Source organism: Haematobia irritans, chromosome 3 (genome assembly GCF_050003625.1).
Source record: "Haematobia irritans isolate KBUSLIRL chromosome 3, ASM5000362v1, whole genome shotgun sequence".
NCBI lineage: Eukaryota > Metazoa > Arthropoda > Insecta > Diptera > Muscidae > Haematobia > Haematobia irritans.
Window position 1 is genome coordinate 108,298,909 of NC_134399.1, and position 27,211 is coordinate 108,326,119.

At 27.9% G+C, this 27,211-nt stretch overlaps 1 protein-coding gene across 1 annotated transcript in view; it reads left to right on the plus strand.

Moving 5' to 3' along the window:
• Positions 1 to 27,211, plus strand: part of RhoGAP18B (Rho GTPase activating protein at 18B) — a 111,339-nt gene that overhangs the window by 69,759 nt on the left and 14,369 nt on the right. The window contains exon 3 of the mRNA XM_075303257.1: positions 8,715 to 8,874. Coding sequence (XP_075159372.1) covers positions 8,715 to 8,874 — 160 coding nt within the window. The remainder of the gene's footprint in view (positions 1 to 8,714; positions 8,875 to 27,211) is intronic.

Sequence of the window (27,211 nt, forward strand, 5' to 3'; positions counted from 1 at the left end):
ATAGAAAATTTTGTCAAATATTTTATTTGTATAGAAAATTTTGTCAAAATTTTATTTCTATTGAAAATTTTGTATATATTTATTTGTACAGAAAATTTTGTCAAAATTTTCAATTGTACAGAAAATTTTGTCAAAATTTTTAATTGTACAGAAAATCTCGTCAAAAATTTTATTTGTATAGAAAATTTTATCAAAATTTTATTTCTATAGAAAATTTTGTCAACATTTTATTTCTATAGAAAATTTTGTCAAAATTTTATTTCTATAGAAAATTTTGTCAAAATTTTATTTCTATAGAAAATTTTGTCAAAATTTTATTTCTGTAGAAAATTTTGCCAAAATTTTATTTCTATAGAAAATTTTGTCAAAATTTTATTTCTATAGGTAATTTTGTCAAAATTTTATAGAAAAGTTTTTTTCAAAATTTTATTTCTATAGAAAATTTTGACAAACATTTTATTTCTGTAGAAAATCTTGTCAAAATTTTTGGTAGTTCTATTTTTTATTTCTATAGAAAATTTTGTCAAATTTTAATTACTATAGAAAATTTTGTCAAAATTTTATTTGTGTAGAAAATTTTGTCAAAATTTTATTTCTATAGAAAGTTTTGTCAATATTTTATCAAAAAGTGTTATTTGTATAGAAAACTGTGTCAAAAATTTTATTTGTATAGAAAATCTTGTCAAATATTTTGTTTGTATAGAAAATGTTGTCAAAATTTTATTTCTATAGAAAATTTTGTCAAATTTTTTTTGCTTTAATTTTTTTATTTAACTTAAATTTTCTTTCTTGGTGGGTTCATTTTTTTAAGTGCAAAAGGATCAAATGATTAAATATAAACAAAACCCATTTTTTCTGATTCAATCACGAATCACGATCCTGTTAGTTGGAATTTCTTCAATTACGAATGATGGTTAGGTTAGGTGGCAGTCCGACGTATCAGGCTCACTTAGACTATTCAGTCCATTGTGATACAACATTGGTGAACTTCTCTCTTATCACTGAGTACTGCCCGATTCCATGTTAAGCTCAATGTCAAGGGACCTCCTTTTTATAGCCGAGTCCGAACGGCGTTCCACATTGTAGTGAAACCACTTAGAGAAGCTTTGAAACCCTCAGAAATGTCACCAGTATTGCAGAGGTGGGATAATCCACCGCTGAAAAACTTTTTGGTGTTGGTCGAAGCAGGAATCGAACCCACGACCTTGTGTATGCAAGGCGGGCATGCTAACCATTGCACCACAGTGGCTCTCAATTACGAGTGATAGTATCAATCACAGAATTAATTGGAAGTAAACTATGTACTTGGTTTAAATTATTGTTTTAATTGATTCAATTAAAATTTTACTGATTTTTTATCGCAAAACTCATTTAAATTTTTCATTGAGACACTCCGTTAATGGAGATAATTAATATTACAACTAAAAACGTAAAAGTTTCGTTCATTTTCGTAACTCTCTTTATTTTTTAATTTCTTTAACAAATTACCAGTATCGGTTAAGTTTTTAATTGATTACGTTTTCAACCTCAATCAAATTTTTAATTGGAAACATTTTAGGATTTATTTTAAACCACCAAAGAAAAACTAAAGGTGAGGCCACTAACAGTTTAATTAAATGCAGGGGTTACCAACAAGGAGGTTGTATTTTAAATCACCCGGTTGCTGCGAATTTTGTACATTTTATTCTTTGACATTTTACTAGAAATTAGTACAAAAAAAGAGAAGTTTACCAATGTGGTATCACAATGGACTGAATAGTCTAAGTGAGCCTGATACATCGGGCTGCCACCTATCCTAACCTAGTACAAAACAAGTATATACAGTAGTAAATTCGGCCGGGCCGAATTTTAAATACCCACCACCATGAATCAAATATAATAGTTTACTTTGAAAACTCTTCGTCGTATTGGGTTACTTGATAATATATAGAATTGTAGGGGGTTTGATGACAAATCTTCTCCCAAGGCAGTCAGCTCCCGAAGACAAACTTTAAAGATTCTACCTATGAAGACCAGATAAGATTCTAGATTTATGAGAACCAATTTTGTTTGAGTTTTTGAGAAATTATTATTATTAGAAATTATAAACATATCGTGTATATGATTAAATTACGCCTTGATTTGAAATCTTAAATCTGTAGAGTAAAATCTGGAAATTTTACTTTCAGTTTGAAGCAATTTTCCTGCTATTTTAGAGAATTTTAGAGTTGAATAAACGAAAATACTTTATAAGAAAAGGAAATTTCGTTTGTCTAAAATTTCATTATAAATTACTAATTTCCAGCAAATCGGATAAAAACTACGGATTCTAGAAGTCCAAGAAATAAAGCCGGGAGATGGGTGTATATGGGGGCTATACCAAAACATGGACCGATAGGTACCATTTGCTACTCACATATTTGTGATCTTAAAATACCTCCAGAATTTCAAACAAATCGGCTAAAAAAACATAGTCTCAAGACGCCCAAGAAGTAAAAATCGAGAGATCAGTCTATATGGGGGTTATACCAAAAAATGAACCGCTATACCTCAATTACGGCACCCTTATTTCTGGTCTAAAGATACCTCTAGATTTCGAATTTCAGGCAAATCGGGTAATAAATACAGTTTATAGAAGCTCAAGAATTTCAGACAAAGCGGATGGTAAATATTGTTTCTAGAAGCCCAAGAAGCAAAATCGGGAGATCGGTCTATATGGGGGCTATACCAAAAAATGGACCGATGGACACAATTTTCGGCACACCTTTTTATAGTCCCAAAAGAACTCTAGATTTTCAATTTCAGGAAAATCGGATAGAAAATATAGTTTCTAGAAGCCCAAGAAGAAAAATCGGGAGATCAGTCTCTATGGGGCCTATATCAAAACATGGACCGATGAGCACCATTTTCGGCACACCTTTTTATGGTCCTCAAATACCTCTAGATTTCCAATTTCAGGCAAATCATATTGTAAATATAGTTTCTAGAAGCAAAATCGGGATATCGGTCTATATGGGGGCTATACCAAAACATGGACCGATGGGCACTATATTCGGCACACTTTTTATGGTCCTCAAATACCTCTATATTTCCAATTTCAGGCAAATTGGATAAAAACTACGGTTTTTATAGGCCCAAGACTCCAAATCGGGAGATCGGTCTATATGGGGGCTATATCAAAACATGGACCGATACGGAACATTTTCGACTCACCTCTTTATGGTCCCAAAATACCTCTAGATTTTCAATTTCATACAAATCGGATAGAAAATACTGTTTCTAGACGCGCAAGAAGCAAAATCGGGAGATCGGTCTATATGGGGGATATACCAAAACATGGACCGATACGGACCATTTTCGACACACCTCTTTATAGTCCCACAATACCTCTAGATTTCCAATTTCAGGCAAATCGGATGGTAAATATAATTTCTAGACGCCCAAGAAGCAAAATCGGGAGATCGGTCTCTATGGGGGCTATATCAAAACATGGACCGATACGAACGATTTTCGTCACACCTCCTTATGGTCCCAAAATACCTCTAGATTTTCAATTTCAGACAAATAGAATAGAAAATACTGTTTCTAGTCGCCTAAGAAGCAAAATCGGTAGATCGGTCTATATGGGGGCTATACCAAAACATGGACCGATACGGACCATTTTCGACACACCTCTTTATGGTCCCAAAATACCTCTGGATTTCCAATTTCAGGCAAATCTGATAAAAACTACGGTTTTTATAGGCCCAAGACCCCAAATCGGGAGGTCGATTTATATGGGGACTATATCAAAACTTGGACCGATATAGCCCATCTTCGAACTTGACCTGCCTGCAAACAAAAAACTAATCTGTGCCAAATTTGGGGACGATAGCGCCATTATTGAAGGCTGTAGCGTGATTACAACAGACAGACAGACAGACAGACGGACAGACGGACATGCTTATATCGTCTTAGAATTTCTCCCTGATCAAGAATATATATACTTTATATAGTCGAAAATCGATATTTCGATGTGTTATAAACGGAATGACAAACTTATTATACCCCCGTCACCATTTTATGGTGGTGGGTATAAAAATAGTACTAATCGCCTCAGTAATTACCTATATATTTTACAAATATCGAAATTAGATAAATCTCTCATTTGCGACGTACTTCTCCGATGGAGCGAGGGAAAAAATTTCGTACGTTTATTTCTTCTGGTTAACTGCATTGTGTAACCAACCCTCGAAAATAAATGACAATTACCCATCAATTGTGGAATCTTATCAGACATCCATTTAAAGTGAAACAACAGATAAATTAAACAAACAAACAAAACTGAATATACAAACCTTTATTTGGCATAGCTTTTCAAATTCAATATAATTTTCTTAAAGATACGTGATATGTCATGACATATCAAAAAAAAAAAAAACAACAACATGAAGAGAAAAGGAGTGGCTAAGAGAAACGAACGTCTCTCGTTGCCTCATCACGAGTTCAAACCCCTATTTCTCAGAGATGGACAAGAGATTGGACGATTTGGTACAATTCGTACATTATGAAATGCTGTTGAAAACTAAAAAATTTAAAAACAAAATATACAATGAAAAACCAACACCGTCGTCGTTGTTATTTAGCTAAAATAAACTCGCTTTCATTTCAAAACATATATTTGTTAAATTTTAAAAATTTTTGTCTTAAGTATGTCTCAAAAGATTTATTTTCTCGTAATGCATTGACAGTTCATGGAGATATTTAACAACGAAATACTGTGACCAACATGATAAAACAATTGTACAAAAACATTTTTTCTAACGCAATATTCCAAATGGTACCGTACCTAACCGGAAGACTTAATATTTTCAATTTTGATAAATCATATGAACATTTTGTGTACATAAAAATTGTACTACAGTTGAGTTTTGAACTATATGTTGTTGACATTTACTATGAGTGAGTGTTGTTTCTCCATTAGAAATAGAAGGAATTGGCTATTAACAGTTAGATTATACACTCTTTTTTTAGTGTAATCTTCCTTTTCAAGCCATTTTTTCAGTCCATAAATTTCTTAACTCCACAAACGTCGTATGAAATTACAATCTAAAAGTCTCATCTCTATAATGCATTTATTTACTCATTACCTATATTGATTGCAAGTATAACACTATGCAACAAAATGATATTTAATGAATGAAACGAAAATGCTGTATACACGGTTGCCATATTTGGTAGAGTTCTTGATTTATTGGTAGATTTTGCAAAATATTCCTCTCCAATTAAGACGTACTTCGAAACTTTTGACAAAAGTTTATGTGTTTTTGTGTTTTTTCGGTCTTAACTTTTAAATGAAAGTTCTAGATCTCAAGCTCGAAAACATAGAACTTGTTGACAAGACTTCTATAGAAATAAAATTTTTGAAAAAAATTTTCTATAGAAATAAAATGTTGACAAAATTTTCTATAGCAATACAATTTTTACAAAAAATTTTATAGAGATAAAATTTTGACAAAATTTTCTATAAAAATTAAATTTTGACAAAAATTTCTATAAAACTAAAATTTTGACAAAATTTTCCGTAGAAATAAAATTTTGACAAAATTTTCTATAGAAGTAAAATTTTGTCAAAAGTTTCTATAGAAAGAAAATTTTGACAAAATTTTCTATAGACATTTTAACAAAATTTTCAATAGAAATGAAATGTTTAACAAAATTTTCAATAGAAATGAAATTTTTGACAAAATTTTCTATAGAAATAAAATTTTGACAAAATTTTCTATAGAAATAAAATTTTGACAAAATTTTCTATAGAAATAAAATTTTGACAATAGTTTCTATAGAAATAAAATTTTGACAATAGTTTCTATAGAAATAAAATTTTGACAAAATTTTCTATAGACATTTTAAAAAAATTTTCAATAGAAATAAAATTTTAACAAAATTTTCTATAGAAATAAAATGTTGACAAAATTTTCTATAGAAATAAAATTTTGACAAAATTTTCTATAGAAATAATATTGTTTACAAAATTTTCTAAAGAAATAAAATTTTGACAAAATTTTCTAAAGAAATAAAATTTTTTACAAAATTGTCTATAGAAATAAAATTTTTTACAACATTTTCTAAAGAAATAACATTTTGACAAAATTTTCTAAAGAAATAAAATTTTGACGAAATTTTCTAAAGAAATGAAATTTTGACAAAATTTTCTATAGAAATAAAATTTTGACAAAATTTTATAAAGAAAAACAAATATATACAGCCGTAAGTTCGGCCAGGCCGAATCTTATGTCCCCTCCACCATGGATTGCGTAGAAACTTCTACGAAAGACTGTAATCCACAATCGAATTACTTGGGTTGAGGTATCTTAAAACTTCTTAACATCGTTTTCTAAATTGTGAGTTAGTCCATACGTGGTATACATTAGACAAAAAAGTTATGTATAGTTAAGTCTACAAATAATTACGAATCGATATGGACTTTTTGCATGGCACGTAGAGAGCCAGAATTGAAATATGGGGGTCGCTTATATGGGGGCTATATACAATTATGTACTTGATATGGACCAATTTTTGTGTGATTGGAAATCGATTTATCTGAGGGATATATATAACTATAGACAGATATGGACCTAGTTAGGCATGGTTGTTAACGACCATATACTAGCACAATATACCAAATTTCAACTCACTCGGATGAAATTTGCTCCTCCAAGAGGCTCCAAAACCAAATCTCGGGATCGGTTTATATGGGGATATATATGATTATGGACTGATATGGACCACTTTTGGCATGGTTGTTAAATATCATATACGATCACCACGTACCAAATTTCAAGCAGCTCGGATGAATTTTGCTTCCCCAAAAGGCACCGGAGGTCAAATCTGGGGATCGGTTTATATGGGAGCTATATATAATTATGGGCTGATAGGAACCAATTCCTGCATGGTTGGATACCATATACTAACATCACGTACCAAATTTCAACCGAATGGGAAGAATTTTGCTCTTCCAAGGGGCTCTGGAGTTCAAATCTGGAGATCGGTTTATATGGGGGCTATGTATAATTATGGACCGATACCGACCAATTTTTGCATGGGAGTTTGAGGCCATATATTAACACCACGTACCAAATTTCAACTGAATCAGATGGTTTTTGGTCTTCCAAGAGGCTCCGGAGGTCAAATCTGATGATCGGTTTATATGGGGGCTATATATAATTATGGACTGATGTGGACCAATTTTTGCATGGTTGTTAGAGACCATATACTAACACCATGTACCAAATTTCAGCCGGATCGGATGAAATTTGCTTCTCTTAGAGGCCTCGCAAGCCAAATCGGGGGATCGGTTTATATGGGGGCTATATATAATTATGAACCGATGTGGACCAATTTTTGCATGGTTATTAGAGACCATATACTAACACCATGTACCAAATTTCAGCCGGATCGGATGAAATTTGCTTCTCTTAGAGGCCTCGCAAGCCAAATCGGGGGATCGGTTTATATGGGGGCTATATATAATTATGAACCGATTACGACCAATTTTTGCATGGTTTTTAGAGACCATGTACTAACACCATGTACCAAATTTCAGCCGGATCGGATGAAATTTGCTTCTCTTAGAAGCCTCGCAAACCAAATTTGGGGGTCCGTTTATATGGGGCTATACGTAAAAGTGGACCGATATGACCCATTTGCAATAGCATCCGACCTACATCAATAACAACTACTTGTGCCAAGTTTCAAGTCGATAGCTTGTTTCGTTCGGAAGTTAGCGTGATTTCAACAGACGGACGGACATGCTCAGATCGACTCAGAATTTCACCACGACCCAGAATATATATACTTTATGGGGTCTTAGAGCAATATTTCGATGTGTTACAAACGGAATGACAAAGTTAATATAACCCCCATCCTATGGTGGAGGGTATAAAAATTTGACAAAATTTTCTAAAGAAATAAGATTTTGACAAATTTTTTAAATTTGATAGATTTTTGTTTTCTCAAATTTTGGTAGAATATTTTTGGCACAAGTGGCAAACGTGCTCAGGGCCAGCCCCTGAGCAAAATGTCGACTTTTACAAATATTGACTTTCCTACATTTTTTAAATTTCTGAATATTCCACTTATTGCGATATTTGACGTCGTGATTTTCAACTTTTTTGTACAGTTTCAACAAACAAAGAGCTGCATCATATTCCCCTTTCAATACATATTCGTATTTTCGATTTTCCGTTAAAATTCGATTAGTGGATGTTGCTCACTATAAAAAGTCGATTAATAGATTTTGACCAACATTAATTTTTTTTGGAGGGGGCTTAGCCCTAACACCCAGTGGTCTCTCACGCTTATGCTTAGGAGCCGAGCTTCCCACGACTTATGTATTGTATAATTATAGATTCTTTATATTTGTTACATAGTGTAATAGAGATAGAGAGAGAAAATTATTGAGGTATGACGAGCAATCGAATGTCAGGGAGCGGTATCTACGTTTGTGAAATTCTTTAATGTACATATTGAGTGAAACTTTTATTAAACATTTACAGTATGTGTATAAACAAAATGGAAATTAAGTGTAAATTTGCTATCAGCGACAGTTGATAATTACAAAGTGTCAACAAATGAACAATGTACTCAATAATAATTCTTTAAAATTTAAAGTAGCATTTTTTATGAATTCCACCTCACGTCATCATTTAAGCAATACAACTAATTGTCTTACTGTCTTCATTTTATCATTTCAGATTGTATCCGAGGCAGAAATCCTTCGTGCAAAAGAGATCAAAGAAGATGCTGAACCTCAGAAATTCATGAAAAAAATTTATAAAAGCCATTCGACCGATAATATTTTGGATTTACCTTTAGATGATAAGAAAACTATAACGGAACGTGTGCGTAGTAAATGTAAGTGATTCTTGTTTATAAGTTGACCTATAAATTTAATCGTGGGTAAAATTTTTTGCTGTGATATGCCATTTTGTTGTTATGGTATTACAAGCGTTGTTATATGAATAGAATGCACTATAATAATTAAATTAAGAAGAATTAGTTCAAATAATTCAATTTAAACAAATCTGAAAACGTAAACTTAAATATTACATTGGTCATTAAAGACTAAGATAATTTAGATTAAACGAAATTTAATTTATTTTAAAATTTTAATTTATTTTTTAAATTTAATTTAATTAAATTACTAAAAGGTTAGAACCCCCGCTATATCCAGAAGTGGACTAATAGAAACATTTAGCATGGCCTGAAATAAGTCCTAACCAGAGAATCTACCAATTCTATCTATCTACCAATTAATAGTAAAAATTTCCTCTGACCCAATTTTGCACCACTTCCGGATTCAAAAAGAACATTTTCATTGCTTAAAATTAGGGTACACAGATCCCTTTTATCGAATTTTCATTCTCTTTTTGCAATTTATTAACAAAGCTCTTCACGCAGAAATAAACGTCAGTTTGAAAACCAAATTAAGGCTGTAAGTTCCGTCAGGCGAAATCTTACGAACTCTCCACCATGGATTGCGTAGAAATTCCACTAAAGGCTGTCATCCACAATGACATTAAGTGAGTTGTGGCAACAATTACCAATGGCAAGGTATCTTCAAACTTATTCACATTATTAACATTCTGAGGGATTAGTAAGGGTGGTTAAAATGTCAAGGGCCGATGTTGATTTTGAATAAAACACAAACTATTTAGGAAATTATTGTAATTTCATTTTATTATGATATATTGGTATTACTCAATTATGTATGGAACACAATATCGGCCAAATGGGCGCCGCGACCTCGGTGGAACACCTTCATCCGATGGTCCAAATTTTCGATGACGCTGAGGCATAATGGAGATTCTATCGTTAATGTGCCGAATTATCTCATTCTTTAGCTCTTGAATTGTTGCTGGCTTATCGACGTACACCCTTTCTTTCAAATAACCCCAAAGAAAAAAGTCCAACGGTGTCAAATCACATGATCTTGGCGGCCAATTGACATCGCCATTACGTGAGTGAACACGGCCATTGAATTTGTTGCGCAAAAGAGCCATTGTTTCGTTAGCTGTGTGGCAAGTGGCACCGTCCTCCACATTCATATCTTCCAATTCGGGCCATAAAAGGTTCGTTATCATCTCACGATAGCGAAGACCAGACCGGCCTCATTTTGGAAAAAATACGGCCCGATGATGCCGCCAGCCCATAAACCGCACCAAACAGTCACTCTTTGTGGGTGCATTGGTTTTTCGACAATCACTCTTGGATTCTCATTCGCCCAAATGCGGCAATTCTGTTTATTGACGAATCCAGTGAGGTGAAAATGTGCCTCATCACTGAAGATGATTTTCTTCGAAAATTGATCATCCACTGTTGCCATTTCTTGGAACCATTCTGCCCATTCACGACATGAGTAAGTCTGAAATAGAGAAATGTCAAATAAAATTCGGAAAAAAACTTGGCGTTAGGTGTGGTTCACATTCAACATCGGCCCTTACAATTTAACCACCCGGTACCAAATATTTGGCGGATCAAATGAAATTTGATTATCTCTCAGCTCAATAAGTAAAATCTGGGGATCGGTTTATATAGGAGCTATTTGTAAAAATTTTATTTCTATAAAAAATTTTGTCAAAATTTTATTTCATTCGTTTTGTTTTGTTATTGTTGGTTTTGTTCTTTAAGCATTATTGATGTTTTTTGATTTCAGCTTAAAACCATACATTGACTAAACTACAAGTGTAGCTTAACCAAAAAAGACGCTCAAAATAAACCCAGCCAACTGCACTCAAATCGCTGATTTGACAGTGGCATAGGAAAATAGATATGTTTGTTTCGAATTTATTTCGGCATAAGCCGGCTATCATGAAAATCTTATCAAATATTTATAAAGAAAATTTTGTCAAAATTTTATTTCCATACGAAATTTTGGCAAAATTATATTTCTAAAGAAAATTTTGTCAAAATTTTATGTCTATAGAAAATTTTGTCAAAATTTTATTTCTTTAGAACATTTTGTCGAAATTTTATTTCTATAGAAAATTTTTTAAAAATTTTATTTCTATGGAAACTTTTGTAAAAAATTTATTTCTATAGAAATTTTGTCAAAATTTTATTTCTATAGAAATTTTATCAATTTTTTCTATACAAAATTTTTGTCAAAATTTTAATTATATAGAAAATTTTGTCAAAATTTTATTTCTATAGAAAATTTTGTCAACATTTTATTTTTATAGAAAATATTGTCGACATTTTATTTTCATTCGTTTTGTTTGTTATTGTTGGCTTCTCTTCAATCGTTATTGTTGTTTCTTTTTTTTGATCTCAGCTTAAAGCCATGCATTGACTAAACTACAAGTGTAGCTTAACCAACAGAGGAAAAGTATGCTTGTCAAATTTATTTGGGCAAAGCCCTATAGACTGCAAGATGGTTGGATGTACAGCTGTTTCGGAATTACCACATTCCTCATCAGCATCCTCTACTTGCAGCAAAACTATCAACCAATTATCAGATACTGATAATTGGTTGATAGTTTTGCTGCAAGTAGAGGATGCTGATGAGGAATGTGGTAATTCCGAAACAGCTGTACATCCAACCATCTTGCAGTCTATAGGGCTTTGCCCAAATAAATTTGACAAGCATACTTTTCCTCTGTTGGTTAAGCTACACTTGTAGTTTAGTCAATGCATGGCTTTAAGCTGAGATCAAAAAAAAAAAAAAAAAAAAAAAAAAAAAAAAGAAACAACAATGACATTTTATTTCTATAGAAAATTTTGTCAAATTTGTGTTTTATAGAAAATTTTGTCAAACTTGTGTTCTATATAAAATTTTTTCAAAATTTATTTCTATTTTATCAAAGTTTTATTTTTTAGAACATTTTGTCGAAATTTTATTTCTATAGAAATTTTTGTACAAATTTTATTTCTATAGAAACTTTTGTCAAAATTTTATTTCTATAGAAAATTTTGTTAAATTTGTTTTTTGCCAAAAATTTATTTCCATACGAAATTTTGGCAAAATTATATTTCTAAAGAAAATTTTGTCAACATTTTATGTCTATAGAAAATTTTGAAAAAATTTTATTGCTTTAGAAAATTATTCGAAATTTTATTTCTATAGAAAATTTTATAAAAATTTTATTTCTAGTGAAACTTTTGTAAAAATTTTATTTCTATAGAAATTTTGTCAAAATTTTATTTCTATAGAAATTGTATCAATTTTTTTCTATAGAAAATTTTATCAAATTTGTGTTCTAAGAAAATTTTGTTAAATTTGTGTTCTATAGAAAATTTTGTCAAAATTTATTTCTATAGGAAATTTTGTCAAAATTTTAATTCTATAAAAAAATTTGTCAAAATTTTATTTCTATAGAAAACTTTGTCAAAATTTTATTTTTATAGAAAATATTGTCAAAATTTTATTTCTATAGAAAATTTTGTCAAAATTTTATTTCTAAAGAAATTTTATCAATTTTTTTTCTATAGAAAATTTGATCAAATTTGTATTCTATAGAAAATTTTGTGAAATTTGTCTTCTATAGAAATTTTTTTCAAAATTTATTTCTATAGAAAATTTTGTCAAAGTTTTATTTTTGAGAACAGGTTGTCACAATTTTATTTCTATAGAAAACTTTGTCAAAATTTTGTATAGAAAATTTTGTCAAAATTGTATTTTTATAGAAGATTTAGCCAAAATTTTATTTTTATAGAAAATTTTGCCAAAATTTTATTTCTATAGAAAATTTTGTCAAAATTTTTTTCTATAGAAAATTTTGTCAAAGTTTTATGTCTATAGAAAATTTTGTCAAAATTTTATTTTTTAGAACATTTTGTAAAAATTTTATTTCTATAGAAACTTTTGTCAAAATTTTATTTCTATAGAAAATGTTGTCAAAATTTTATTTCTTTAGAAATTGTATAAATTATTTCTATAGAAATTGTTGTAAAAATTTTATTGCCATAAGAAATTTTGCCACAAAAGTTGTGAAAATTTTATTTCTATAGAAAATTTTGTCGAATTTTTATTTCTTTAGAAAATTTTGTCAATATTTTATTTCTATAGAAAATTTTGTGAAAATTTTATGTTTCAATTTTTTATTTCTATAGAAACTTTCGTCGAAAGTTTATTTCGTTTTTGCGGGTGTTTTTCCTAGATCATTCCACCTCGCCCATTTTGCAGTCATCTACGTATGCCAACACTTTTATCTTTTCTTGTTATAAGGAGAGCAATGGTCTCTAACAACATTCTGTAGTAAAGCTGATAGAAACCTACCTTTGGGGGTTTTTATATAAATAAATTCTCCATTAAGTTTTCCATAAAACTTGCACCTATCACCTTACTGTAATTTAACATAATTTATTAATCATAAAGATCAAAAACCCTTAAAATAAATATTAATATTTTCCTATAATAAACACCACTGGATATCGTGCCAGAATATTCGCACAAAATATTTTCTGCAATAACTCAGTTTTGTTGTTATAAAGGAATATTCACATAAATTTTCCAACAACTGGTTGGAAATTTCCCTTTTCAAAACCTTCCATATGTCATAAAGAAAACTATGAGAAAACAAATGTGAAATAAAGTGGCAACGTAGTAGAATTTTATTTTGCATAAATTTCAAATCAAATATGGCTGTCATAAATGGCAACAACAACAAAGCAATAATTGGTAACGATTAATGGCAATTGACTGTCATTGTTTTTTTCTCTTTCCCTGTATTCATCGATTCTCTAGAAATCCGCCCATTTGCCATATTTATGGGCATCAATCGCAATTTAAGCTCATTCATTAGGAGAATTTTAATCAATAGTCAGTAAGTCATACAGTGACAGAAGATTAAAAAAAAAAACAATTTTAAGAAAAAAGGAAGAAAAAACAAACATAAACAATGTGTGGGGCATTAAACCAAAACAAAAATAATATTGTTTGTTTTGTAGTATTTATTAATTCAATCTGAAGATTACTGAATGAATGCTCACAAAATTAGGCATTGGTAAATCTTAAGGGTACGCTACTGTGATATTGTCTGGTCCTTAAATAACCTTATAGGAAATCCTAGTTCACAAGCTTACATTATAGACTGGACCAAAAAGCTTGTCCGGTTCCAAAGATTTTGTCTTTGCATTAATGATTTTGGTATTGATTCCGAGCCAAAACAGCGAAAAATAGAAGTAAGGTTACCTTTAGGACACAATTCGCTTTTAAATTTGAGTATTGTGTATTTGAATGTAGGAACCAAATTTTAATTTCCAAGTCCCGTCTCGATTTCATGTAGATATTAAGCTAGGTTTCAAGTAAATAACGTCTTTTAAATAATGCGATAAAAACAAGTCCCATTTTTTAAGTTTATTTTTAAGCTCGGTAGTCTAGATACAAAAAGTCAACAAACTTCTACGGAAATTTTTGTCAAAAACTTTCTTTATATAGATTTTTTTTTCAAAAAATTTATTTGTATAAATTTTTTTTCAAAAATTTTATTTATATAGAAACTTTGGCAATTTTTTTATTTCTACAAAAAATTTAGCAAAATTTTATTTCTATAGAAAATTTTGTCAAAATTTTATTCTATAGAAAATTTTGTCAAAATTTTATTCTATAGAAAATGTTGTCGACATTTTATTTCTATATACAACTTTGGCAAAATTTTATTTCTGTAGAAAATTTTGTCAAAAATTGTATTTCTATAAAAAATTTTGTCAAAATTTTGTCAACATATTATTTCTATTGAAAATTTTGTCTAAAATGTTATTCCTATACACAAATTTGTCCAAAATGTTATTCCTATAGACAAATTTGTCGAAAATTTTATTTCTATAGAAAATTTTGTCACAATTTTAGTTCTATCGAAAATTTTGAAAAAAATTTGTTTCTGTATAAAATTTTGTATCTATATAAAATTTTGTCAAAATTTTATTTCTATAGAAAATTTTGTAAAAATTTATATTTCTATGGAAAATTTTCACTTTTCATATTTCTATAGAAAATTTTGTCAAAATTTTGTTTCTATAGAAATTTTTGTCAAAAATTTTATTTCTTTAGGTCATTTTGTCAAAATTTTTATTTATATTTTCTATAGTTGTCAAAGTATTATTTCTATAGAAAATTTTGTCAAAATTTTATTTCTAAAGAAAATTTTGTTAAAATTTTAGTTCTATAGAAAATTTTGACAAAATTTTATTTCTATAGAAAGTTTTGTCAAAATTTTGTTTCTATAGAAAATTTTGTCAAAATTTTGTTTCTATAGAAAATTTTGTCACAATTTTGTTTCTATACAAAACGTTGTCAATTTTTTTTTTCCTATAGAAAATTTTGTCAAAATTTTGTTTCTATAGAAAATTTTGTTAAAATTTTATTTCTAAAGAAAATTTTGTAAAAATTTTATTTTATAGAAAATTCCATCAAAGTTTTATTTTTATAGTAAATTTTTTCAAAATTTTATTTCTATAGAAAATTTTGTCAACGTTTCGTTTCTAGAGAAAATTTTGTAAACTGTTCATACCTCTATAAAAAGATTGGCAAATTTTCATATTTCTGTAGAAAATATCGTCAAAAGTTTATTTCTAATGAAAAGTTTATCATAATTTTATTTATAAAAAATTTTCTCAAAATTTTATTTATTTGGAAAACTTTGTCAAAATAATATTTCTGTAGAAAGTTTTTTAAAAATTTTATTTATTAGAAAATTTTGTTAAAATTTTATTTCTATAGAAAATTTTGCGAAAATTTTATTTCTATAGAAAATTTTTCGAAAATTGTATCAAAAATTTATTTCAATAGAAAATTTTGTCAAAATTTTATTTCTATAGAAGGTTTTGTCAAAATTTTAATTCTATAGAAAATTTTGTCGAAGATTTATTTCTAAAGAAAGTTTTGTCAAAATTTTATTTCTATAGAAAATTGTGTCAAAATTTTGTTAAAGTTTTAGTTCTATAGAAAATTTTGACATTTTACTTTTATAGAAAGTTTTGTCAAAACTATAGAAAATTTTGTCAAAATTTTATTTCTAAAAGAAAATATTGTAAAAATTTTATTTTATAGAAAATTCCATCAAAGTTTTATTTTTATAGAAAATTTTTTCAAAACTTTATTTCTATAGAAAATTTTGTCAACGTTTCGTTTCTAGAGAAAATTTTGTAAACTGTTCATATCTCTATAAAAAGATTGGCAAATTTTCATATTTCTGTAGAAAATATCGTCAAAAGTTTATTTCTAAAGAAAATTTTATCAAAATTTTATTTATAAAAAATTTTCTCAAAATTTTATTTATTTAGAAAACTTTGTTACTGTTCATATCTCTATAAAAAGATTGGCAAATTTTCATATTTCTGTAGTAAATATCGTCAAAAGTTTATTTCTAAAGAAAATTTTATCAAAATTTTATTTATAAAAAATTTTCTCAAAATTTTATTTATTTAGAAAACTTTGTCAAAATAATATTTCTGTAGAAAGTTTTTTAAAAATTTTATTTTTTAGAAAATTTTGTCAAAATTTTATTTCAATAGAAAATTTTGCGAAAATTTTATAAAAATTTTATTTCAATAGAAATTTTTTTCAAAATTTTAGTTCTATAGAAAATTTTGTCAAAATTTTGTTTCTATAGAAAATTTTGTTAAATTTTTGTCAAAATTTTGTTTCTATACAAAATTTTGTGACAATTTTGTTTCTATAGAAAATTTTGTCAAAGTGTTATTTCTATAGAAAATTTTGTCAAAATTTTATTTTATAGAAAATTCCATCAAAGTTTTATTTTTATAGAAAATGTTTTAAAATTTTATTTCTATAGAAAATTTTGTCAACGTTTCGTTTCTAGAGAAAATTTATTCCTATACACAAATTTGTCCAAAATGTTATTCCTATAGACAAATTTGTCGAAAATTTTATTTCTATAGAAAATTTTGTCACAATTTTAGTTCTATCGAAAATTTTGAAAAAAATTTGTTTCTGTATAAAATTTTGTATCTATATAAAATTTTGTCAAAATTTTATTTCTATAGAAAATTTTGTAAAAATTTATATTTCTATGGAAAATTTTCACTTTTCATATTTCTATAGAAAATTTTGTCAAAATTTTGTTTCTATAGAAATTTTTGTCAAAAATTTTATTTCTTTAGGTCATTTTGTCAAAATTTTTATTTATATTTTCTATAGTTGTCAAAGTATTATTTCTATAGAAAATTTTGTCAAAATTTTATTTCTAAAGAAAATTTTGTTAAAATTTTAGTTCTATAGAAAATTTTGACAAAATTTTATTTCTATAGAAAGTTTTGTCAAAATTTTGTTTCTATAGAAAATTTTGTCAAAATTTTGTTTCTATAGAAAATTTTGTCACAATTTTGTTTCTATACAAAACGTTGTCAATTTTTTTTTTCCTATAGAAAATTTTGTCAAAATTTTGTTTCTATAGAAAATTTTGTTAAAATTTTATTTCTAAAGAAAATTTTGTAAAAATTTTATTTTATAGAAAATTCCATCAAAGTTTTATTTTTATAGTAAATTTTTTCAAAATTTTATTTCTATAGAAAATTTTGTCAACGTTTCGTTTCTAGAGAAAATTTTGTAAACTGTTCATACCTCTATAAAAAGATTGGCAAATTTTCATATTTCTGTAGAAAATATCGTCAAAAGTTTATTTCTAATGAAAAGTTTATCATAATTTTATTTATAAAAAATTTTCTCAAAATTTTATTTATTTGGAAAACTTTGTCAAAATAATATTTCTGTAGAAAGTTTTTTAAAAATTTTATTTATTAGAAAATTTTGTTAAAATTTTATTTCTATAGAAAATTTTGCGAAAATTTTATTTCTATAGAAAATTTTTCGAAAATTGTATCAAAAATTTATTTCAATAGAAAATTTTGTCAAAATTTTATTTCTATAGAAGGTTTTGTCAAAATTTTAATTCTATAGAAAATTTTGTCGAAGATTTATTTCTAAAGAAAGTTTTGTCAAAATTTTATTTCTATAGAAAATTGTGTCAAAATTTTGTTAAAGTTTTAGTTCTATAGAAAATTTTGACATTTTACTTTTATAGAAAGTTTTGTCAAAACTATAGAAAATTTTGTCAAAATTTTATTTCTAAAAGAAAATATTGTAAAAATTTTATTTTATAGAAAATTCCATCAAAGTTTTATTTTTATAGAAAATTTTTTCAAAACTTTATTTCTATAGAAAATTTTGTCAACGTTTCGTTTCTAGAGAAAATTTTGTAAACTGTTCATATCTCTATAAAAAGATTGGCAAATTTTCATATTTCTGTAGAAAATATCGTCAAAAGTTTATTTCTAAAGAAAATTTTATCAAAATTTTATTTATAAAAAATTTTCTCAAAATTTTATTTATTTAGAAAACTTTGTTACTGTTCATATCTCTATAAAAAGATTGGCAAATTTTCATATTTCTGTAGTAAATATCGTCAAAAGTTTATTTCTAAAGAAAATTTTATCAAAATTTTATTTATAAAAAATTTTCTCAAAATTTTATTTATTTAGAAAACTTTGTCAAAATAATATTTCTGTAGAAAGTTTTTTAAAAATTTTATTTTTTAGAAAATTTTGTCAAAATTTTATTTCAATAGAAAATTTTGCGAAAATTTTATAAAAATTTTATTTCAATAGAAATTTTTTTCAAAATTTTAGTTCTATAGAAAATTTTGTCAAAATTTTGTTTCTATAGAAAATTTTGTTAAATTTTTGTCAAAATTTTGTTTCTATACAAAATTTTGTGACAATTTTGTTTCTATAGAAAATTTTGTCAAAGTGTTATTTCTATAGAAAATTTTGTCAAAATTTTATTTTATAGAAAATTCCATCAAAGTTTTATTTTTATAGAAAATGTTTTAAAATTTTATTTCTATAGAAAATTTTGTCAACGTTTCGTTTCTAGAGAAAATTTTGTAAAATAGAAAATTTGGCAAATTCTCATATTTCTATAGAAAATTTTGTCAAAATTTTATTTCTATAGAAAATTATGTAAAAATTTTTATTTTATAGAAAATTTGTCAAAATTTTATTTCTGTAGAAGATTTTTTCATAATTTTATTTGTACAGAAAATTTTGTCAAACTTTTATTTCTATAGAAAATTTTATTTCTGTAAAAATGTTGTCAAAAGTTTATTTCTAAACAAAATTTTATCAAAATTTTATTTATAAAAAATTATTTTAAAATTTTATTTTTTTTTTCTGTAGAAACTTTTGTTAAAATGTCAAAATTGATTTCTATACAAAATTTGGTCAAAATTTTATTTCTATAGAAAATTTTTTAAAAATTTCATATTTCAATAGAAAATTTTGTCAAAATTACATATTTCTACAGAAAATTTTGTCAAAATTATATTCTATAGAAAAATTTTTAAAAATTTTATTTCTATAGAAAATTTTTAAAAATTTTTTCCTTTAGAAAAATTTGTCCATTTTTTTATTTCTATAGAAAATGTTGTCAAAATTTTATTTCTATAGACAATTTTGTCAACATTTTATTTCTATAGACAATTTTGTCAAAATTTTATTTCTATAGATAATGTTGTCAAAATTTTATTTCTATAGAAAATTTTGTCAAAATTTCATATTTCTATAGAAAATTTTGTTATAATTTCATATTTCAATAGAAAAGTTTTTCAAAATTACATATTTCTACAGAAAATTTTGTCATAATTTCATATTTCATAATTTCATATTTCAATTTCAATAATTTTGTCAAAATTATATTCTATTGAAAAATTTTTAAAAATTTTGTTTCCATAGGAAATTTTGTCAAGAAAAATTGTTTTTCATAAGTTTTTTTTTTATTGAAAATTTAATCAAAATTTTATTATTATAGAAATCTTTGTCAAAATTTTATTTCTATAGAAAATTTTCCCCTCGTCAACAGTCGAAGGGTTAATTCTGTGATTGATGCTATTTTTATTATCTGGATTTGGAGATTTTAGTATGATTACAATAACAGATGGACACAGTTAGATCGTGAAAAAAATTATTCTGATTAAGAACATATATTTACCTTATATGGTTGGAAATATATAACTTTGTGAGTACACAGGCAATGGCAAACTTATTATAGCCTCTATCTTATGGCGGTTGTAAAAAAAAAAAGAATCCACCACCATCCAGATGACTCAGTCGGCATCCACAGACCGCTAAGTAAACTTCATAAATGCATGCAAATTTTTATTCTTTTTTTTTAATAATTTGCACAAAACAAAGCAAAAAATAACGTCGATATGACTACGCATTTCATAGACATACGCAAACGATATTTCTACAGACTACTGGTGACTATTATCACCATTGATTGAGTGTTGAAGTTCAAATAAAATTGCAATTATTATATTAATCATAATGAAAATGCCTACGATGATGATGATGATGAGAATGAAGATGGTCTCGGAGTCTCCGACTGATGGGAGATATAGATTTCCCTACGCATTCGTTGGAGGCAAACGCCATACTTCCACATTTAATCATTTAGTCATCATTATAAATCGCTAATAAATGGATTCATTGTAAAGAATTCTTCCGTTCCTCGTATATTTCTTCGATTGGATGAGAATATAATTAAAACGATATGAATTTTTAATTCGGCATTTTTTTTATAAAAGTGATAAACGAAACGAAAAACGAAATATAACGAACATTTATGCGATTTTACAAATAAAAATTACAACGAAATCTATACGCCGCAATATATACATAATTTTCTATATCAATTTGAAATTCACTTGGCAATCATAAACGAAAACGAAATGAGCATTTACGTAGAGAAAAGTAAGATGAGCTAAATTAAGTTTACCTGCCATTTTATATATGTAAAATGGGCGTGGATGTGTCACGTCATGGTTATCAACTATCAGAATACACTGAAAAAAATATTGCAGTGAGGCCAAAGATTTCATGTCCTTAACATATGAACTGCGAATTTTTCGTAGTATATAGAAAACGCTTTTTCCCGCTTTAAAGTTTTTTCCTTGTCCAAATGAAGTCGTTTTGTCTTTATGTTAAGTGATTCAACCTCAGACGGGTATCTTTACACGCAAGAAAATGTTGTTTCACTAAGGTCAACTTGGTTTAAATTAATTTGAAAAATCCTTTAAATTTAAGGAAATCATCATTAAGTTTGTTGACTCTTTGTATCTTCACTACAAAGTAAAAGAGCGCACAAAAATAGGAAATGTTTTTCAAAACTTCATTTCAAAAACTTTTTTACTTGAAACAGCGTAATTTCTAATTGAAGTCAAGTCTGAATTAGGAAATTTAAGTTATCGTTAACACATTTTTAAAGGACTTTAATAGAACAAAACAAGTAAGTCTAAAGTCGGGCGGGGTCGGTCTTTGAACTAAGGAAAAATTTGCTTAAAGTAAACAAATATATTTTTGATTTCAAAAATCTGAAATATTGACAAAGAAGTAAGTCTAAAGTCGGGTGGGGTCGGTCTTTGAACTAAGGAAAAATTTGCTTAAAGTAAAGAAATACATTTTTGATTTGAAAAATCTGAAATATTGAATCTTTAGATTTATGCCAAAAACGCTTCAAATATAGGCTAAGACTTGTTTTGAAGAGAAAGAATCTTTGGTTTAAAAATTTTTTTTTTGGAATTAAGAAAACATTTTTATACCCTCCACCATAGGATGGGGGTATATTAACTTTGTCATTCCGTTTGTAACACATCGAAATATTGCTCTAAGACCCCATAAAGTATATATATTCTGGGTCGTGGTGAAATTCTGAGTCGATCTAAGCATGTCCGTCTGTTGAAATCACGCTAACTTCCGAACGAAACAAGCTATCGACTTGAAACTTGGCACAAGTAGTTGTTATTGATGTAGGTCAGATGGTATTGCAATTGGGCCATATCGGTTCACTTTTACGTATAGTCCCCATATAAAGGGACCTTCAGATTTGGCTTGTGGAGCCTCTAACAGAAGCATATTTCATCCGATCCGGCTGAAATTTGGTACATGATGTTGGTATATGGTCTCTAACAACTATGCAAAAATTGGTCTACATCGGTCCATAATTATATATAGCCCCCATATAAACCGATCCCCAGATTTGACTTGCGTAGCCTCAAAGACAAGCAAATTTCATCCGATCCGGCTGGAATTTGGTACATGATGTTGGTATATGGTCTCTAATAATCATGCAAAAATTGGTCCACATCGGTCCATAATTATATATAGCCCCCATATAAACCAGATTTGACCTCCGGAGCCTCTTGGAGGAGCAAAATTCGTCCGATCCGTTTCGAATTTGGAACGTGGTGTTAGTATATGGCCGCTAACAACCATACCAAAATTGGTCCATATCGGTCTATAGTTATATATAGCCGATCTCCAATCACACCCGAATTGGTCCATATCGGTTCATAATCATGGTTGCGACTCGAGCCAAAAATAATCTACCAAAATTTTATTTCTATAGAAAATTTTGTCAAAATTTTATTTCTATAGAAAATTTTGTTAAAATTTTATTCGGTTCATAATCATGGTTGTCACTCGAGCCAAAAATAATCTACCCAAATTTTTTTTATATAGAAAATTTTGTCAAAATTTTAGTTCTATAGTAAATTTTGTCAAAATTATATTTCTATAGAAAATTTTGTTAAAATTTTATTTCTATAGAAAATTTTGTTAAAATTTTATGGTTGCCACTCGAGCCAAAAATAATCTACCACAATTTTATTTCTATAGAAAATTTTGTTAAAATTTTATTTCTATAGAAAATTTTGTCAACATTTTATTTCTATAGAAAATCTTGTCAAAATTTTATTTCTATAGAAAATTTTATTTCCATAGAAAATTTTGTTAAAATTTTATTTCTATAGAAAATTTTTTGAAAATTTTATTTCTATAGGAAATTTTGTTAAAATTTTATTTCTATAGAAAATTTTGTCAAAATTTTATGTCTATAGAAAATTTTGTCAAACTGAATTATATACGTATTTGATCGATCTCTTTTGATTTAATATATACCACACTGTTAGAAAAATATGTTTTTCATATGTTTCGATATAAACAAAATGTGTTTCGGGCACAATTTTTAAACACAATATATTTAATGATGTTCTCAAACTAACACTAAATGTTTGGAACACATATGTTAATATGTTAGAATATATTATGTTTGGGGCATGCATGTTTCATAAAAATTATATGTGTGAATGTAAACATATATAAATTTACAAATTTCGAGTAAACATATATATGTTGTGATATTTTATTCAGAGAGCGACAGAGAGAGAGAGAGAGAGAGAGTATAGAGAAAGAAATAGAGATAAAAACCGGGAGGGTTGACGAAAGATATCAAATTAACACAGCGAGAGAATCGAAAGAGAGCAATTTCTGTGAAACCGCTTATATGTTGTTTCGGAAACTGCTTTATGATAAGGCCAAAAATTTTATATGCTTAAGTCTAAATATTATTTAATTTAAGTCTAAATATTATTTAGTTTGTGTATATTATAAAATTATTTATGTATGTTTATACTCGACCCCACGTTCTTCCTTTATTAGAGTTTTTGGATTCCTTCCAAAATTTCAAACTTTTATACCAAAACCAGTTTTTTATTACAAAACTGTTATTTTTGCAATAAAAAATAATATTTTATCCAAAAGCTCAGTCCATTTCGTTTATATCAAGCCCTGTTCTTTTGTGACTGTAAATCTTTAATAACCCACATTTCGAAGTTTCATTATAAAAAGTTAATATAGTATAAATATAAATGTGTAAATTAAAAAAAAAAACAATTGGTGTTTGGTTGGAGCAGGGATTGAACCCACGACCCTTTGCATATACGGCAGACATGCTAACCACTGCTCCACGTTGCCAACACATGTATGTTTCTATTAAATAATGTTATGTTTGCATGGGCTCGTGGGCGCTGCAAACTATGCTATATAAATGTAACTTATAACAATAATTGTCTTCTGGTGACTATGGCAGCTACGTAGCTCAGTGGTAGTGTGTTGGCTTACAAACTGTATGGTCCTCGGTTCGATTCTCCGTCCAGGCGAAAGGTAAAATTTAAAAAAATTATAAAATTGAATAATTTCTTCAACATTATTATTTGTATTACAGAAAAAGGTGCCAAGAACTAAAAAATTTCGTGGAAGTGAAAATTATGTTAGGGAATGAGCACAATCTTCTTTGGGGAAAATTCTTCCAAGCATATAATATTTTTGGCTCAAAATGCTTCCACAAATAGAATATGTTCACATAAAACAACATATTAATGTTTCGGCAGTATCCAATAATATATGTGCTTCCTGCAAAATATGTTTGGAACATATGTTAGAGAGGCGATTTTTTTGAGGGTGCACGTATGACCTACAATTTAGAATACGTGTTAGGAGGTTTTAAGATACCTTGCCATCGGCAAGCGTTACCGCAACTTAAGTAATTCGATTGTGGATGGCAGTGTTTAGAAGAAATTTCTACGCAATCCATGGTGGAGGGTACATAAGCTTCGGCCTGGCCGAACTTACGGCCGTATATACTTGTTTACTTTGAAGTATCCATTATAATTTGAATTTAGCATAAATATACCACGAAAAGAGAATGAAAATTCGTAAATGAGATATGTATCCTAATTTTTAATTTTATTGATGCTAGATTTAATGCTCGGAATCAATACCAAAATTCTTAAGGGAGGTCAAAATCTTTGGATCCAATTAAATTTTCTTTCAAAACTTAAGGAAACACATTTTATTTTTAAACAAGTAAGGAAAGTCTAAAGTCGGGCGGGGCCGACTATATTATACCCTTCACCACTATATATATCAATATTTTTGATACCCATCTTAACACCCTCAAATTTGTTAGGAACTATATAAAGGTTTATATTCCCCATATACAAATATTTAAATATGAACCGATTTGAACAAAATTTTCACAAAATGTCTGGACTTAAAATTTAAATTGGTTGATGGCCGGGACGGGCCACAATGTCAGTAAAAAATATCGGAAATATTTAAATTGGATAAAATTTAGCAAATCTGCATTTATGATTTATAGGTCGATATATACTAATTAGAGTATAGGTAATTTTGAATCATTTTTGCGAGTATTCGACTTAACAGTGACGATTTTACAAGGAAAATGTGAGTATTTTGGCCATATTTGCTAAAATCGGAAGAACATATATATAGGGGCTTTGTCTAATTCTGAGCCGACTTTGATAAAATTTGGCACACATTGCTAAAATTTTAATTGAACGCTCAGTGCAAAACTTCAAAATTATCGAAATGAAACTTTGGCCTCCGTGGTCATATGATCTAAATCGGGCGAAAGATATATATATGGGAGTTATATCTAAATCTGAACCGATTTCAACCAAATTTGGCATGTGTTGCAAGTATGTTAGTCCTATTCTCTGTACAATACTTCAAGTAAATCGGTGTGAAATTTCGACCTCTGGGGCCATATCCGAACCAATTTCAACTAAATTCGGTACGCATATTTATAATGTTAATTCTACTCCCTGTGCAAAATTTCACGTAACTCGGAGTAAACATTTGGCCTCTGGCGTCATAGGAGTGTAAATCGGGCGAAAGCTATATATGGGAGCTATATTTGGCTGATATTTTGCAAGTTTTCCGAGACTCATAAAATATTCGGATGACTGAATTTGAAGAACATCGGTCGATAAACACGCCAATTATGACCAGATCGGTGATAAATATATATGACAGCTATATAGAAATCTGAACCGATTTTTTCCAAAATCAATAGCGATCATCCTTGTTCCAAAAAACGACTCTATGCCAAATTTGAAGACGATCAGACTTAAAGTGCGACCTGTACTTTGCGCACAAAAATACATGAACAGACGGACATCGCTAAATCGACTCAGAATTTAATTCTAAGACGATCGGTATACTAAACGATGGGTCTCCGACTTTTCCTTCTTGGCGTTACATACAAATGCACAAACTTATTATACCCTGTACCACAGTAGTGGAGAAAGGTATAATTATAGGAAAATTTTCCTGTATTTTTTGTCTACCTGTAACCAACGGTTTTTTTATGGTATACTGGAGATCGAGAATAATCTAGAATTGTGAAAAAATAATTTTGTGTGGTTATAATTTGGAAAATACAATTATATATTACATATTGTTTGTTTAAATTAATGAGTTATTTTTTGGTTTTTATTTGGAAGCTATTGCAAAGAGTGTGTCAGTATCAGTTCGTGGTGGTAAATAAACACCACACACAAACAAATTTTTTTCTGATTCAATCACGAAATTAATTGATTCAATTAATTTTTTAATTGAAATGTCTTCAATCACAGAAATTATAGTATCAATTAAAAAATTAATTGGAAGTCAATTTAAAATTAATTGATCCAATTAAAAAATTATTTGATACTATTAATTTTTGTGATTGATTTATGTTTCAATTAAAAAAATTGTTGAATCAATTAAATTTTTAATTGAATATTTTTTATAACTCAATTAAGATTTTTATTGGAAAAATGTTCGTGAAATTTTTTTCTGTGCAGCATGATTTAAAGAAAACATTAGCAGAATAGCAACTCCATTAATTTTTCTGCATTGTGGGATCTTGAGGTAACATTCAGTGACTCTAATCTATTGTGAAAAAAAATGTTTTATGATCTTCTTATATTTGTAGGCATTGAAATCGTAAAATAAGGACAAAATCGTTATTAAAACTGAAGGGTAGGAGTTTCAAAAATTAATTTATATAATTGAGTAAAGGTACTATAACTTGGAAATTTATTTAATTTTGTAATATATTTTATTAGATTTAGTGTATTAATAAAATAAATAGATGTTGGTATGATTCTTAATAAATACAACTAATATCTTACTAAACAATCAATTTTTTACTATTAAAGAAAATGTGAAAATTTTGAAACTGTTTTTAAAAATATAAGTAAGCAGTTCTAATTTTGAAGTAAAAGGTTTATGAACAATGTGTAAGATTTGTCTATATTTGTTCCACACATCAATCCAATTCACACAGAAACAAGTATATACGGCCGAATCTTATGTACCCTCCACCATGGATTGCGTAGAAACTTCTAGAAAGACTGTCATCCACAAATGTCAACTCACATGGTTGTTAAATATCATATGCTACCACCACGTACCAAATTTCAACCAGATCGGATGAATTTTGCTTCTCACGTACCAAATTTCAACCAAATGAGAAGAATTTTGCTCTTCCAAGGTGCTCCGGAGGTCAAATCTGGCGATCGGTTTATATGGGGCCTATATATAATTA